At 38.2% G+C, this 17,177-nt stretch overlaps 1 protein-coding gene across 1 annotated transcript in view; it reads right to left on the reverse strand.

Moving 5' to 3' along the window:
• Positions 1-17,177, reverse strand: part of plx (PTB_TBC1D1_like and TBC domain-containing protein plx) — a 58,490-nt gene that overhangs the window by 16,254 nt on the left and 25,059 nt on the right. The window contains exons 4-7 of the mRNA XM_068766053.1: positions 12,840-12,939; positions 11,395-11,535; positions 8,622-9,383; positions 5,633-5,834 (exon numbers count right to left, since the gene is read on the reverse strand). Coding sequence (XP_068622154.1) covers positions 5,633-5,834; positions 8,622-9,383; positions 11,395-11,535; positions 12,840-12,939 — 1,205 coding nt within the window. The remainder of the gene's footprint in view (positions 1-5,632; positions 5,835-8,621; positions 9,384-11,394; positions 11,536-12,839; positions 12,940-17,177) is intronic.

Raw genomic sequence — 17,177 nt, forward strand, 5'->3', positions numbered from 1 at the left:
GGCAGGAAATATCAATATAGCTGTCACACAAAATGTTTAGAGAAGGTTCAAGAAGTTGGTATGACTAGAATCCATTAGAACGAATGTCCAAATTATAGTTTTGTGCAAACTGCAGAGGTTTTAAACTGCAGCTGGCTTGCAAGAGAATTGACAATTAATTTCAAACTTTCAAATATCAAAATTATTACATACTAGAATGTCCGATTCAATATTGTTGATGACTATAAAAGCCGGTGCTGGGGGCATTCAAGATCAGTCTACATCAGTGATTCCCAAAGTGGTCTATATCGACCCCTAGGGTTCTATGAGGGGTCTACGTCAGCGAAAAAAATTTGGGGATCCATGAAATGAAAATGGGGGTCCACAAACTGGACATCATTAGCCGAGGAGATTTAAGATTAACCCTTACAAAATTGACGCCAAATGTTGATAATTTATTATTAAAGCATCAGGTTTATCTTTCTCACTAAAAATATTGACTTATTGCTTATGTTATTTTATTTATAGTTTATTTAATATTACGTTTATTTCACATAACAGATATAAAATTATATTTTGAGTAGTTTTAATTTAAATTCAATTAATAAATGTATAAATTAACATGTGTTTTTACTTTAAGTTTTTAACACTAAAATTCACAACAGTTAGAAATTTACAGCAAATCCATATCAGGTAAGTAGGTGGTCTACCCAACACGGGGAAACATGGCAAGGGGTCTACGAAACAAAAAAGTTTGGGGAACTCTGGTCTACATCCTGAAGAGATGTGAATAACAAGATGACTCATAATAGTGAGAACAATAGAGAAAGAGTTGCTGTAGTCAGAACCGCTGCCAGTTTCGTTGCCCGAACTCTAGAATATTTAAAGGATTTATTTTTGGAGAATCTGCGTTTACCTATCCCCAACTCACGGTCTTGACAATATATGTAATAAAATGGCTGCCGTTTCAAATTATGACATTACTTTTGCACCACCTATTACATGAGGTAATTATGAAAGAAAATACAATTATAAATAATACACAAGGATATTTTCAGAGGATGAGCAATAGATTTTTGAGTACTAAAATAAAACATTGTGATCGACAACCCGTCTTCCAAGTGTGATAATGATATATCCCCTATAAGGGGAGGCCTCTCTTACAGTGGACACATATGGGTTGAAAGATGACAATAAATTGATTTTTTTTCTCAAAAATATGTATATATATATGATTTACCTTTGACTTGAGAGCTATTGTGTAAAATTGTTGACATACTGCAATATCACAAACTTCATCAAATACACGTGAAGGTATAATAAATACTCGAATTAAAAAATATGCTTTAAACATTGATGTTTGTATTGAAGAAAAAAACTACGCCCTGAATGTCTTGCTTCATTGAAATGAGGCACGCTTGCGCAGCGCACTGGATCGTAATTAGGAACGTTGATTGACAATTGACTTCTAGGTTTGTGTCGTAAATTATTGATTCGTTGTTCTACGTGACGTTACGTTGTTGTTACGTGATCGATCGAGGAGGCTGGGAGGTTTAAACTCCGACTAGCTTCAGGGTATCTGAGGAGGGTGATGGATTGATACGGTTCCAAATCCTCGTGATGGCACATCAGTCTGGGTATTAAAGGCCTATGTCTTCGGAATTGCAGATATTTATGGTAGGTGGTGTAAACTAATCCTAGCTTCATAGATTGACCAGGTTTCGAACCATCGTGATGGAACACCAGTCAAGGTATGAATGTTTGGTGGCTTCGGAGTCGCGGATATACAGAGTGGGAAGCTTAAATCCTCAGTAGCTTCGGAAACTCTGATGCTGGATCAAAGAGATGGTGATGATCGTGATGAAACACCAGTCAAGGTATGAAGGTCTGGTGGCTTCGGAGTCGCGGATATTCAGAGTGAGGAGCTTAAATCCTCAATAGCTTCGAAAACTCTGATGCTGGATCGAAGAGATGGTGATGATCGTGATGGAACACCAGTCAAGGTATGAATGTTTGGTGGCTTCGGAGTCGCGGATATACAGAGTGGGAAGCTTAAATCCTCAGTAGCTTCGGAAACTCTGATGCTGGATCAAAGAGATGGTGATGATCGTGATGAAACACCAGTCAAGGTATGAAGGTCTGGTGGCTTCGGAGTCGCGGATATTCAGAGTGAGGAGCTTAAATCCTCAATAGCTTCGAAAACTCTGATGCTGGATCGAAGAGATGGTGATGATCGTGATGGAACACCAGTCAAGGTATGAATGTTTGGTGGCTTCGGAGTCGCGGATATACAGAGTGGGAAGCTTAAATCCTCAGTAGCTTCGGAAACTCTGATGCTGGATCAAAGAGATGGTGATGATCGTGATGAAACACCAGTCAAGGTATGAAGGTCTGGTGGCTTCGGAGTCGCGGATATTCAGAGTGAGGAGCTTAAATCCTCAATAGCTTCGAAAACTCTGATGCTGGATCGAAGAGATGGTGATGATCGTGATGGAACACCAGTCAAGGTATGAATGTTTGGTGGCTTCGGAGTCGCGGATATACAGAGTGGGAAGCTTAAATCCTCAGTAGCTTCGGAAACTCTGATGCTGGATCAAAGAGATGGTGATGATCGTGATGAAACACCAGTCAAGGTATGAAGGTCTGGTGGCTTCGGAGTCGCGGATATTCAGAGTGAGGAGCTTAAATCCTCAATAGCTTCGAAAACTCTGATGCTGGATCGAAGAGATGGTGATGATCGTGATGGAACACCAGTCAAGGTATGAATGTTTGGTGGCTTCGGAGTCGCGGATATACAGAGTGGGAAGCTTAAATCCTCAGTAGCTTCGGAAACTCTGATGCTGGATCAAAGAGATGGTGATGATCGTGATGAAACACCAGTCAAGGTATGAAGGTCTGGTGGCTTCGGAGTCGCGGATATTCAGAGTGAGGAGCTTAAATCCTCAATAGCTTCGAAAACTCTGATGCTGGATCGAAGAGATGGTGATGATCGTGATGGAACACCAGTCAAGGTATGAATGTTTGGTGGCTTCGGAATCGCGGATATACAGAGTGGGAAGCTTAAATCCTCAGTAGCTTCGGAAACTCTGATGCTGGATCAAAGAGATGGTGATGATCGTGATGAAACACCAGTCAAGGTATGAAGGTCTGGTGGCTTCGGAGTCGCGGATATTCAGAGTGAGGAGCTTAAATCCTCAATAGCTTCGAAAACTCTGATGCTGGATCGAAGAGATGGTGATGATCGTGATGGAACACCAGTCAAGGTATGAATGTTTGGTGGCTTCGGAATCGCGGATATACAGAGTGGGAAGCTTAAATCCTCAGTAGCTTCGGAAACTCTGATGCTGGATCAAAGAGATGGTGATGATCGTGATGGAACACCAGTCAAGGTATGAATGTTTGGTGGCTTCGGAATCGCGGATATACAGAGTGGGAAGCTTAAATCCTCAGTAGCTTCGGAAACTCTGATGCTGGATCAAAGAGATGGTGATGATCGTGATGAAACACCAGTCAAGGTATGAAGGTCTGGTGGCTTCGGAGTCGCGGATATTCAGAGTGAGGAGCTTAAATCCTCAATAGCTTCGAAAACTCTGATGCTGGATCGAAGAGATGGTGATGATCGTGATGGAACACCAGTCAAGGTATGAATGTTTGGTGGCTTCGGAATCACGGATATACAGAGTGGGAAGCTTAAATCCTCAGTAGCTTCGGAAACTCTGATGCTGGATCAAAGAGATGGTGATGATCGTGATGGAACACCAGTCAAGGTATGAAGGTCTGGTGGCTTCGGAGTCGCGGATATTCAGAGTGGGGAGCTTAAATCCTCAGTAGCTTCGGAAACACTGATGCTGGATTTTAGAGATGGTGATGATCGTGATGGAACACCAGTCAAGGTATGAAGGTCTGGTGGCTTCGGAGTCGCGGATATTCAGAGTGGGGAGCTTAAATCCTCAGTAGCTTCGGAAACTCTGATGCTGGATTTTAGAGATGGTGATGATCGTGATGGAACACCAGTCAAGGTATGAAGGTCTGGTGGCTTCTGAATCGCGGATATTTAGAGTGGGGAGATTAAATTCTCACTAGCTTCAGGGACATTGATGCTGAATAGAAGAGATTTCTCATCATCATGACGGCACAAAAATCTAGACATGAACAACCTGATGGGTTCGGAGTCGCGGATATTTATGGTGGGAAACTTTAACTTCCACCAGCTTCAGAAACTGGTAATGGATCGTGGTTTCCAATCATTATAACAACATACCATGATACGAGTTATAAAATATAGCCTATCAGAGATCCAAAACCAGTTCCCAATCCCACTATAGCTACTGCTATGGATAGAAACCCTGCACCATAACCATCATATCAGCCAATAGATGGCTATTGCATGGTATAGACTAACTAGAAATAAATAACAAGAAACAGTAAAATGTTAATAAAATCGAACAATTGAATCAAAACAAAGATAATGTTGCAAATTTTGGTCTAGGAACGATTATGAGAGAAGAAAAGTGATGCACGATATGAATTTGAATAAAGATTGAGTTTGCCAAAGACAGAACATTGTAAAATAATAGATTGTGAAGTATGAAAGGAGAAAGTGGAATAGAAGAATGAAATAGTTTACCCGAATTGTAGCGTCCCTGTCCTACACATGGCAAGGGGGAATGAAAGGTCCTCAAAGAGAGGGTGGTCACAATAAAAAATGCCACGATGACCATCTTGCCGGAACCACAGATAAAGGTACATAACATGATTGTCTTACTAGTTCTTTTTAATCTACATTTCTTTCTAGTTTTTGTTATGTGAACTTTTTATTATGTTTTTATTACAAGGAAGCGTATTGTCAAATTATATCACAGATGTGTAAAAAGTTTTATGACTCCTAGAGAAAGGTTTTACCGACCTTTGTTTCTACCTTCTAAATTTGTACGTATCTATATTTGTTACATTTTAATATTTCTATACAACTGACTCTTCCTTACATCTTTTTTTACCTCTCGTTCCTATCGTTTCATAGAACAGGGATTTTGATTTCACTAAGTCCTACAGTATAGATTTTTTTTTATTTAATGGAATCAGGCGTTATTTTGCGGAAGTCCATCCTAAGTAAGAAAAGGACCAATATTTGCCACTTCCACACATGCAGTGGTAGTCGTGCAACAAAGTGCACAGCCCGCCAACCCGCTGATAAATGCGTATGCGGCAAACAATTCGAATTACACAACTACAACCGTTAAATCACTCAACACGTGTTTCACCCCTCTACGGGGCATCTTCAGGAGTTATGTTACACCGATTAGTGACAAACACATTATTTATTTTTCTTGTGTCAGTTACAATATATGGCATTCTATATTCTTCCTTCCTTCACTTTTGATTCTTATTGTTTTTACTTAATACCTACGTAACGTCTTTCAAAATTCATCAATTTTTTTTTAAATATTACATACCCCTTTACGTTTTATTTTACTATTTACATACCTGTTACAAAAAAGTAAGAGTATCTTGCGTACCTCAAGAATGCAATGCTTCCACTGTCTATTTTGACACCTAATTCCATTTTCAAATCTATTCCCATTATGTACATCTTGAAACTGTTTAGTCGATTTAAAAATATATTTTAAGTTTGTTATAATTTTAACTGACTTACCGTTAACCACTTCAGTTGCAACGGAATCACTCTCGCATTTGAACACGTAGCAGGCATAGTTTTCGTTAGTTTCACGACAGACGAATCCGAAATGATCCTTGTTGATCCTGCCTAGCACGCAGCTGGCCACGTCCTTGAAGGCGCGGTGGAGAAGGATCTGCTTTCGGTCTGGACTGATAAGCCTCAACTCAGATCGACCCACCTGATCACAGACATTATTAATACGTCAAATAAGATGATTATAGATATAGATAATTAGGAGTGGGTCTCATTAACAAGCACGAGATGGGTAGCGCGCGTTAAAATTGCATCTCTATACATTTATACTTAAGGCTCAATTTGCATTATGAATTACGGTTCCTTCAGAGTTAGAAAGAGATGGGCTTATATATCAATTTACACGTAAAACAGAGAGACGGATATCACTAGAGATTGGTAGCTCGCGAGTTAAAGACAAGAAAGATTCACTTTCTAGCGCGCGCGTTTCAATTGTATCTCTATGACTTTATATTTAAGGCTCAATTTACGTGATGAGGTACAGTTCCTTCAGAGTTAGAAAGAGATGAGCTTATATAGCAATTTACACGTAAAACAGAGAGACGGATAACACTAGAGATTGGTAGCTCGCGAGCTAAAGACAAGAAAGATTCACTTTCTAGCGCGCGCGTTTCAATTGTATCTCTATGTCATTATACTTAAGGCTCAATTTACGTGATGAGTTACAGTTCCTTTAGAGTTAGAGAGAAAGAGATGGGATTATATATCAATTTACACGTAAAACAGAGAGACGGATAACACTAGAGATTGGTAGCTCGCGAGTTAAAGACAAGAAAGATTCACTTTCTAGCGCGCGCGTTTCAATTGTATCTCTATGTCATTATACTTAAGGCTCAATTTACGTGATGAGGTACAGTTCCTTCAGAGTTAGAAAGAGATGAGCTTATATAGCAATTTACACGTAAAACAGAGAGACGGATAACACTAGAGATTGGTAGCTCGCGAGCTAAAGACAAGAAAGATTCACTTTCTAGCGCGCGCGTTTCAATTGTATCTCTATGTCATTATACTTAAGGCTCAATTTACGTGATGAGTTACAGTTCCTTTAGAGTTAGAGAGAAAGAGATGGGATTATATATCAATTTACACGTAAAACAGAGAGACGGATAACACTAGAGATTGGTAGCTCGCGAGTTAAAGACAAGAAAGATTCACTTTCTAGCGCGCGCGTTTCAATTGTATCTCTATGTCATTATACTTAAGGCTCAATTTACGTGATGAGTTACAGTTCCTTTAGAGTTAGAGAGAAAGAGATGGGATTATATATCAATTTACACGTAAAACAGAGAGACGGATAACACTAGAGATTGGTAGCTCGCTAGTTACAAGAAAGATTCACTTTCTAGTGCGCGCGTTTCAATTGTATCTCTGTCTTTATATTTAAGGCTGAATTTGCATTATCAGTTACGGCTCGTTTAAAGTTAGAGAGAAAGAGATGGTCTTATATATCAATTTACACGTAAAACAGAGAGACGGATAACACTAGAGATTGGTAACTCGCGAGCTAAAGACAAGAAAGATTCACTTTCTAGCGCGCGTGTTTCAATTGTATCTCTGTCTTTATGTTTAAGGCTCAATTTACGTGATGAGTTACAGTTCCTTCAGAGTTAGAGAGAAAGAGATGGGATTATATATCAATTTACACGTAAAACAGAGAAACGGATAACACTAGAGATTGGTAGCACACTAGAGATTGGTAGCTCGCGAGCTAAAGACAAGAAAGATTCACTTTCTAGCGCGCGCGTTTCAATTGTATCACTATGTCTTTATGTTTAAGGCTCAATTTGCGTTATGAGTTACGGCTCGCTTAGTTAGAAAGACAGAGATGGTCTTATATATCAATTTACACGTAAAACAGAGAGACGGATAACACTAGAGATTGGTAGCTCGTGAGCTAAAGACAAGAAAGATTCACTTTCTAGCGTGCACGTTTCAATTGTATCTCTATGACTTTTTATTTAAGGCTCAATTTGCTTTATGAATTACGGCTCGTTTAGAGTTAGAGAGAAAGAGATGGGCTTATATATCAATTTACACGTAAAACAGAGAGACGGATAACACTAGAGATTGGTAGCTCGCGAGCTAAAGACAAGAAAGATTCACTTTCTAGCGCGCACGTTTCAATTGTATCTCTATGTCTTTATATTTAAGGCTCAATTTGCGTTATGAGTTACGGCTCGTTTAGAGTTAGAAAGAGATGGGCTTACATAGCAATTAACACGTAAAAGAGAGAGACGGATAACTATAGCATGTTTGTATTAAAAATGTAAACTACGGATTTTCGGAACGACATTACACGCCCTGGCGTTTAGCATTTTTGTGCTTTATGACAAAGACATAAAATGCTTAATAGGAATATTTCACGCGTTTTATCCTTACTGAGTTCGCTGTCTGAGCTAAAAGAACCGAAGATATGAAGGATATATTAATCTTAACTGTATTATTCTTTCTCTGAGCCGCACTGAGCTAAATGAGTTAAAGATATAAAATAGTGATATATATCCCAAGATCAAAAACATATAAAGCACTCTTTTCTTGTCAGTGTTTTATTTTGTCTATATCTAACACACACTATATAAGTTGAAATTGGGAAACAAAGCTTTCTGTCAAATATAACCCTTAATAGCCTAGAGTTTCAATTTTGATACCAATCTTTTAAACCGAATGTTCACATTACTATTAGTTTTTTTTTATAGATTGGCTGTACGAATATTACTGTTGTATAATATTCTTTCCAACGAAATTAAAAAAAAAATCTATTTTCCCTTCATCTAGACCCTCGAGCCAACTCAGTAATATTAAAAAAAATCACTTTCGTAAATCAGGCTATTAAGGGTTAAGTAAATGTAAATAAACTACTTGAATGAGATGAATATATATATGTAACATACAATAATTACAAGATAGTGGCAAAAAATAGAACAAATCTCACCTGAAACAACATTGTTCTGTTCTGTTCCCCGATCAGATTAGCCAGAGGGGTTTTCATATTTAATGTTCCAATAGAAGCAGATCTGTCTCTCAGAAACGGTTTGTTCTCTGGCATGGAGTTACCTTTTTGTTCAATATTTCTATTTAATTGCAGCTCCATTGTTTTCTGTGTCTTAACCGTTTGCGTATTTACAGTATTAACTTTAACATCTTTTTCTATTTTAGCTTCGTTTTCTGGTTTAGTTGGTACATTGAGTAGGGGATCTTTTGGGTCGACATTCTTAACGTCTTTGTGGAATGGGTTAGTATTTTCACTTACACCATCATTCGAATTGTTTGTTTCTGAATGAATGAAGTTAGTTTGGCAGAACTGTGTTATAGATGATGCTGTTTCAGATATAATAGATTGCATTTCCTCTGTCTTTTCCTCGTCTTCTTTAACTGTACCCAAATTGGGTACGTTTAGAATTAAAACAGACTGTTCTACAGGTTGATTCGGTTTACGAATTTGTGGTATTTTCTCCACCCTTTCTTTTGAAAACACATCGAACTCTTTATCAATTTCATTGCTATCACTTTTAACTAAGTGATTGTCTTTTTTAGTTTGTAGATTCTCAACGCTTTTCCACGCTGGACCTTTATCAGGTTCCAATGGTGTTGTACTTGTGATTAAATTACCGTTTTTGTGTAAGTTCTCATTAATAGAGTCGGTTTTTGCGTCATCTTTTAGATTTTCCGATGAGTTCGTACTGTAGAGGGAAGTCTGGAAGTTTAAAATATCAATAATGAACTTTATCACTGAAATTATAAGGTTTAATATAGAATAAATCAATTAGTTATACTATATGTCATATGGATTTCAATAATCTACTATATCGTAAAGCATAGCATTTGAACTTTATCTCGCCAGATGTTAAGAGGACTTGGTCTACATTGCTACATGCTTGCCTAGAAGAAATCTATTTATCTTTTGTCTTGAAGACTCCTAGGTTATATGTTGTTATTTAATGGAATCAGGCGTTACCTCTCGGAAGTCCATCCTAAGTAAGAAAAGGACCAATATAATGTTACACCGATTAGTGCCAAAAATAGACTCTGCGTTTGGCACTAATCGGTGTAACATAACTCCTGAAGATGCCCCGTGGAGGGGTGAAACACGTGTTGAGTGATTTATCGGTGGTAGTTGTGTAATTCGCATTGTTTGCCGCATACGCATTTATCAGCGGGCTGGCGGGCGGTGCATTTCATTGCACGACTACCACTGCATGTGCGGAAGTGGCTAGATATTGGTCCTTTTCTTACTTATATGTTGTTGGCTGGAAACAATGAAGACGTTATATTGTTCCACTACTTAGCTGTTCGCAATCTAATATTAGCGAAACAGAGCAGATTAAAGTGATTTCAACCTTGTACGTATGTCGTGAAAAATGCAGTCTGTAGTATATCGATAAGCTGGGAACTTTTCGCTCAAGCTCCATATTTTGAAGAAACGCTTATAAGAGTAACAATATGTATATTATCTATACAAATAAATAAAATGGATATCTGTTTGTAATATTAATATCACCGCTGTTTACATGCACATGGAAATACATACGGTGTATATACCAAACATTTAATTTAAATTTTAGTCTGTTTTTCTGTCTGTCTGTTTCGACCAATCTCTGAAATGACTAGACCAATTTTGACAGAAGTTTCAGGACACAACTAGACTATAATAATAAGTCGACTGCTAATAAAATTCTACAATCGTCCTACTTATAAAGTGGACAGATAACATACACTTCCAACCAGTGCTATTGTAAAACTATGAAAGAAATAAATCTCCAGTAGTGAACGTGCTGGTAATTATTTTTTTATTTGTATATCAGTTTTATAAATGATCACCACCGCCATCTGGTACCGCGAAGTAGGAGACCGCCGAGCGTGATCGGGTGGTGTCTATCCTGCTTGAAAATGGTCGCAACGAAGTCACGGTACCTGACGCCTCGTCACGCCAACCTGTTAGCCCATGGTCACTAGAATAGGTCTAAGGTATCGCCTGCCTATTGTAAGAGGTTACTTAAACAACATCGGGTTGTGACCACTGAGAGTGGATACTTTCCTCGACTCAATACAAACCTGATTGGTACTGAGGAACAGCAGAGAGTTCCATAGAAGATCTGGCAGGCCCTGTAAAGGTCCCTAAGACCATCAAGGTGGTTTTAGTGGGTAGGAATCCCACGTAACTCCACCGTCCTGCAGAGAGCATGGTATTTTGTATCCATCCACAAAATCCCCCCCCCCCCTCCTTACCAAAAAGGCCTCACCCATATGTTTCCGGACAGGTTGGAAGCAGCCTGAATCTTTCTTCTTCCGATAGTTTAAACAATGTCGCCATTCCACCTTGCGGGTGGACGTATCCTAGTGCTTTTATTGATAAACACCAGAAATCATGACCGGGTAGGCTTGTGGCGTGCATATCGCGCGCCACTCAAACACGCGTTGCCTAGCAACGAGCTCTTGCCCACGTGACCGTCGATCGCATCGCGGCGGCGGCGGCAGTGAAACGGATAAATGACAGATGGCGCCACAGTAGACGCAACAAAAGTTTGCATCGCGCTGTTGAGTCTCCGCGCTCATTATAAGTGCTAGCGGAGGTGCGGTCAACATTAACAAGAAGCTACAGAAGAACAAGAAGCTACAGAAGATCAAGAAGCTACAGTACTACGACCACTCCTACAGGCTCAATATCTTATCTAAAAAAATAGCTTAATACTTCTGCTTGAACTTACTCCAGTGGAAGACAGAAGGCTGTGTCGTCTTTGATTCTTGATTTTCTCCGCCTCGTGTTGGGCGAACTTATTCAGGGCGTCATCTATGAGACTTTCCGGGACTTTCCTCTGGGAAATTCTCACTTTTCCGATGTATAGCACCTAAAATCAACAGACAATCTAAATACATTTATTCTTTTTAAATATCTGGATTTAATTTCGAACTGCACCGCACTTTTATTCGTACCGGTGTATGACCAGAAAAATTAGGGCGTATATAGACGCTTGTGATACAAATGCTTTAGTGAAAAATACACCTATCCCCCGATTTACACGGTAGATACGTTCCTGAGAAAAACGTGTAAATCGAAAATTAAAAATTTTTAAGTCAAAACCGTGTAAATCGAAAAGCTTGACTGAAAATGCATAATTTTGCCATTTAACAGTTGTAATTTTTTTTAATATTTTTTTGGTGTACACTGAAATAAAAATAAAACGGATTTACAAGTTAAAATATTTTATATATTACGGAAACACTGTTTTTTTTTTAATTTAATTACAATATACATTAAACAGAAGAACAAAAAATAAAAGAAAAATGTGTTTTATTATCCTTTATCGCTGTCAGAAATTACTCTCATTCTTTTTTTTGGAATCGAAGGTTCGAATTCACTTTCATCACTCGAAGTTATTTGTGCCGATTCGATGTTTGAATCGGAAATATTTACATTATGAGAAATGATAATAAAATCGGCTATTAAAACAAAAAAAAACTTATTTCAAAAACCGTGTAAAAGCGAAAACGTGTAAAACAAGTACCGTGTAAATCGGGGGATGGGTGTACATCACTCTTATTTTTTGAAGAATTAGAAATCATCATCTTCATTTCAGCTTTGGAAGACCAAAAAGATCACCACGATGAACGGTCCTGCGCTGCCCGTATACAGATGACGACCACCTGGTAAGGGGCCAACACGCGCCGCATATAAACACGCTGATGGTGATCACTAGACACCCTTTTCTTAGTCACTTTAATAATGACTCTACCGTCACGATAAAGCGACGAGAACACTTGTTATTCTAGTGACAGCTACTAAGTCACTTGCAAGCAAACACAGAACCACACCAAGATGAGTTATATAGGTATAAGAGTTTTTAATGGAATCAGGCGTTACCTCGCGGAAGTCCATCCTAAGTCCCCTCCACGGGGCATCTTCAGGAGTTATGTTACATCGATTAATGCCTCTGTGTTTGGCACTAATCGGTGTAACATAACTCCTGACGATGCCCCGTGGAGGGGTGAAACACATGTTGAGTAATTTGGTGGTGGCGGTTGTGTGATTCGCATTGTTTGCCGCATACGCATTTATCAGCGGGCTGGCGGGCGGTGCATTTCATTGCACGACTACCACTGCATGTGCGGAAGTGGCTAAATATTGGTCCTTTTCTTACTATAAGAGTTTTACCTCAAAGAAGTGCGAATCGGACGGGGAGAGATCTGCGCAGAGCGAGGTGAGAGCAGACGCGTTACTGATACTCCGCACCAAGCCCGAGGAGTCGTTGGTTCTGTAATCGTAAAATATTTTATGAATACCCTCAATTCTTCTTCTTCTTTTCAGGCGATGGACGCCCACTGCACTTCACAAGTCTCCCCTTAAACCTTTCCACTCCAAGGCTGTTATGTAGCATCGATAAAATTTAATTGAATTATAGTATCTTGCGATTCTAGAATATGTTTCATTCATTCGTGATTCAAACATTTTAGTAACAAAAATCTTTCCTGTTTTAAAATTTTCCGCAAAAAGAAGTATTACACCATGTCGAGTATCACTCGATAGTGGAGCTTGTGGAACAAAATCAGTGTCGAGTGACACTCGACATTGGAGTGGAAAGGGTTAATATCGCCACTATGACCGATCTTACTCTACCTGCATCTAGAATGGGGAATACCCAAGCCGCGTTTACCGACTCATAGCTCGAGAACCTTCACCTCGAAATTCCTCACTGAGCTATGAATGGGATATGTCCGGGATTTCTCTACGAGATTGAATCAGAAATGGGAAATATCCTAGACATAATGTAACAGCATAGTCCATCAGGTGGGAAGTTGAAGTAATGATCTGACCACATCGCGCAGAAGACTATGGACCTGCGTAGGAGGTCCGTTTAAAGTGGCTGCAAGCAGATACTTTCCAACCAGTTTATTGGAAATCTTTGGGGTGAGACTTGTTCACCAGTGGATGTTGTATGGCTGTAATCATGTTGATATATGACAAAAAGTTTTTAGTGTAAATTTCTGTAAAACTAAACACATACTTCTGTATTATTAATTTGTTCTTTTTAGTGTCCATATTTACAATTTTAAATAGTTTCTCTCTTTTTTATTAGCTGTAATCATGTTGATGATTGACAAAAAGTTTTTAGTTACAAAGTTTCTAGTGTAAATTTCTATAAAACTAAACATACACTTCTGTATTATTAATTTGTTATTTTTTGAGTTCATATTTACAATTTTAAATAGTTTCTCCCTTTTTTATTGGCTTTAATCATGTTTATAATTGACAAAAGATTTTTTTAGTTACAAAGTTTCTAGTGTAAATTTCTGTAAAACTGAACAAATATTTCTGTATTATTAATTTGTTTTTTTGTGTCCATATTTACAATTTTAAATAGTTTCTCCTTTTTTTATTACGGTTTAATTCTTGTTATATGTTTATATACTCCAATATATAAGCCGATGTATTTTAACCCTTCGAATGCTGCAACATGCCTGTCAGTGTCGAGAACGAATTTTTTAAAATGATTAATGAAATATTATTGTTTATGATCCTATCTGTTGTAAATCTAGAGCAAGCGATTTTAAACTGTATTTTTAAGGTGGTTCAATATAATGTAGCATGCTCTATTTGGAGCAGATCTGTCCCGTACGAACCCGGGAAGTTCGAACAGATATATCCATAGGCAGTTGATGGGTTAATAGTATGTTTTTATTTCATATTTCAGAGTATATAAGTACCTATTAGAATTTATTTTGTAACATTAAATAAATACGAAGGTGAGTAAACAAAGATATCTTACAAAAGCGTGTTTTCCTCAACGCGATAGATCTCTGTTGCCTCATGGCAATAACGTCGCTGGCGCACGTCCAATGCCGCGTCGCTTCGAGCCGTTTGCGCATCGACTTAAGCATAAGGAAGTGTATGAAATTCCATCGAAACGTTCTCCCGAAATAGCTGCGTCTAGCAGAATAAAACTATACACGGTATCGTGCATTCAAATGTTATAATAATAGTGTGAGGTTCTTCCTTAGTCAGGTAATTTTTTTTAATGGCCCCCGCTATTGGGAGCCTCTCGTACCCCTGTTTTGTTTGGGACAGGGACTTTATTTACAAATAATTTTTTTTTCATGGTTTTATCTTTATTCTACACTCACTTTCATTCTTCTCAATTTCTTTTATTCTTTCCTTTTATCCTTCACAATATGTTGCAATTTTTGATTGTTCTTTCATTCCGTCTTGCTTTCATCGCCTTTTTACTCTTAGGTGGCTAGGTACAATTTTATTTCTAATCTTTATTTTATTCTTACATTTCCATCATTATCTTTTGCTATTACAGATTTGTTTAGATTAGATTTTTTTTCTTTTACATGTGTTTTATATGTGCATTTTGGTTAAAGTTTTTCTATTTGGTTTTATTATTTTTTATTGCATTGCTTACCACCCTGCGAGCAAACGATAGAAATGATGGGCGAAGGTTGTCGTCGCCCATCATTAAGGTGATGCTTTCCTTGTCTATTTTAATTTTAAAGTCCTTAGTCAGGTAGATTTTGAGGTAATGACAACACGAAGGCCGAAGAAGAAATGTGAATCATCAAGTATAGCCCATATTTATACCGCTTATAAGGAATTACATTACCCGACGATAAATATTGCACATCGACCTTTGGAAAGAGACAATCGGCTAATTTCGGCTTTGTAAAGCGCTATCTCTGTCCCACGCTGTGTCGTTTTATCAGTCGTTGTATTTCGTGCGACAGTTTATTTTTACAATATTAGTTTATTATTACAATATCCGGCGATAAATATTGCACATCGACCTTTGAAAAGGGACGACTAATTTCGGCTCGGATCGACACTGCCTATATGACATTTTGTCAATCGTGCGACAGAGATGATGCTTTACGAAGCCGAAATTAACCGATTGTGTCTTTCTAAAGGTCGATGTGCGATATTTATCGCCGGGTGTTGTATATATCTGTTGGATTCCCTTTTTCAATGCGCAGCTGAAGATGTAATTTTGCTCCTACAACAGTTATATTGTTTTTAAATTATCTCAAAATTCTTAATTATTTTTAACATACAAGTGGTAAGCTAGAGCCGGCTGGAAACTTAACAGTCGCTCTTTTTTTAAATTAAATTAAATATTTAATGGAATCGGGCGTTACCTCGCGGAAGTCCATACTAAGTAAGAAAAGGGCCAATATTTAGCCACTATCGCACATGCAGCGGTAGTCGTGCAATAAAGTGCAAGAAGTGCGTGCGATGCCCCGTGGAGGGGTGAAACACGTGTTGAGTGATTTGGGGGTGGCGGTTGTGTGATTCGCATTGTTTGCCGCATACGCATTTATCAGCGGGTTGGCGGGCGGTGCACTTTATTGCACGACTACCACTGCATGTGCGGAAGTGGCTAAATATTGGTCCTTTTCTTAATTATATTTAATAATTTTTGATTTCTAAGTTACATCAAGTGTGTAAATAAGTCAACTAAGTTTCACACATCTTGATCAACTAAAACTACTTGAAGGCTATAATAAGATTTAAGTAGATCGATGTTCATAAACAAATGGTAGAGTTTATTGGTTATTCTTAAACCTTCGGTAAGATTTTTCAAATTCAATATCATGTTTTCAGTGCTTGTTGAAGCCTTTTTTTACGTGGGCTGTGAATTTAACATTTCCTCTAAGTATGTTTCAGTCAAGCCTTCATTTTCCGATTCAAACTATTCTTGAACGTCACTTTATTTTATCTATTTGGCGTTTATAAAGGATATTGGGTTAGCTACCTTATTCATCACCACCGTTTTTGGGGCCTTTCGTTCCTCCTGTTTGATGTGAGAAGGGGACTTTACAATATCAGTTTTAATGAGTTTTTTATTTATTTTATTTTACATTCTCTTTCGTCCTTCACACTTCACATTATCTTTTATTTCTTCCTTTTATTCTTCATGTGATCTGTTGTTCTTCCTTCTTTCTCCATCTTGTTCCTCCCTTTCTCTACATTATTAGAACATTGTTTATTTTAATTATTGTCAAATGGATAGATTTTTTTCGTAGTACAGATTGACTTTTATTTATTTATTGTTCTTGTTTAATTTTTTTTTTATTTTCCTCTCCTTTTATAATTTATTTTGTAGGAGTGGTCGTAGTACGGTAGCTTCTTGTTCTTCGGTAGCTTCTTGTGCTTCGGTAGTTCGTCGGTTGTATCTTGTTCGTCGGTCGCTTCTTGATCTTCAGTTGCTTCTTCCTGCGTTGACCGCACCTCCGCTAGCCCTTATAATGAGCGCGGAGACTCTCAACAGCGCGATGCAGATTTTCGTTGCGTCTACTGTGGCGCCATCTGTCATGCATCTGTTTCACTGCCGCCGCCGCTATGCGATTGACGGTCACGTGGGTAAGAGCTTGGCGTTTGAGTGGCGCGCGATATGCACGCCACAATTTCTTAGCTACCTATTGTAATCCTTTTATTATGTATGTACTTATTAGTTCCCCGCATAAAGAAATTTTTGACCCCGAACATAGGAATTGG

Source organism: Battus philenor, unplaced genomic scaffold (assembly GCF_028537555.1).
Source record: "Battus philenor isolate CCGP_79_NKW_IND1 unplaced genomic scaffold, ilBatPhil1.0.hap1 SCAF_20, whole genome shotgun sequence".
Taxonomy (NCBI): Eukaryota; Metazoa; Arthropoda; class Insecta; order Lepidoptera; family Papilionidae; genus Battus; species Battus philenor.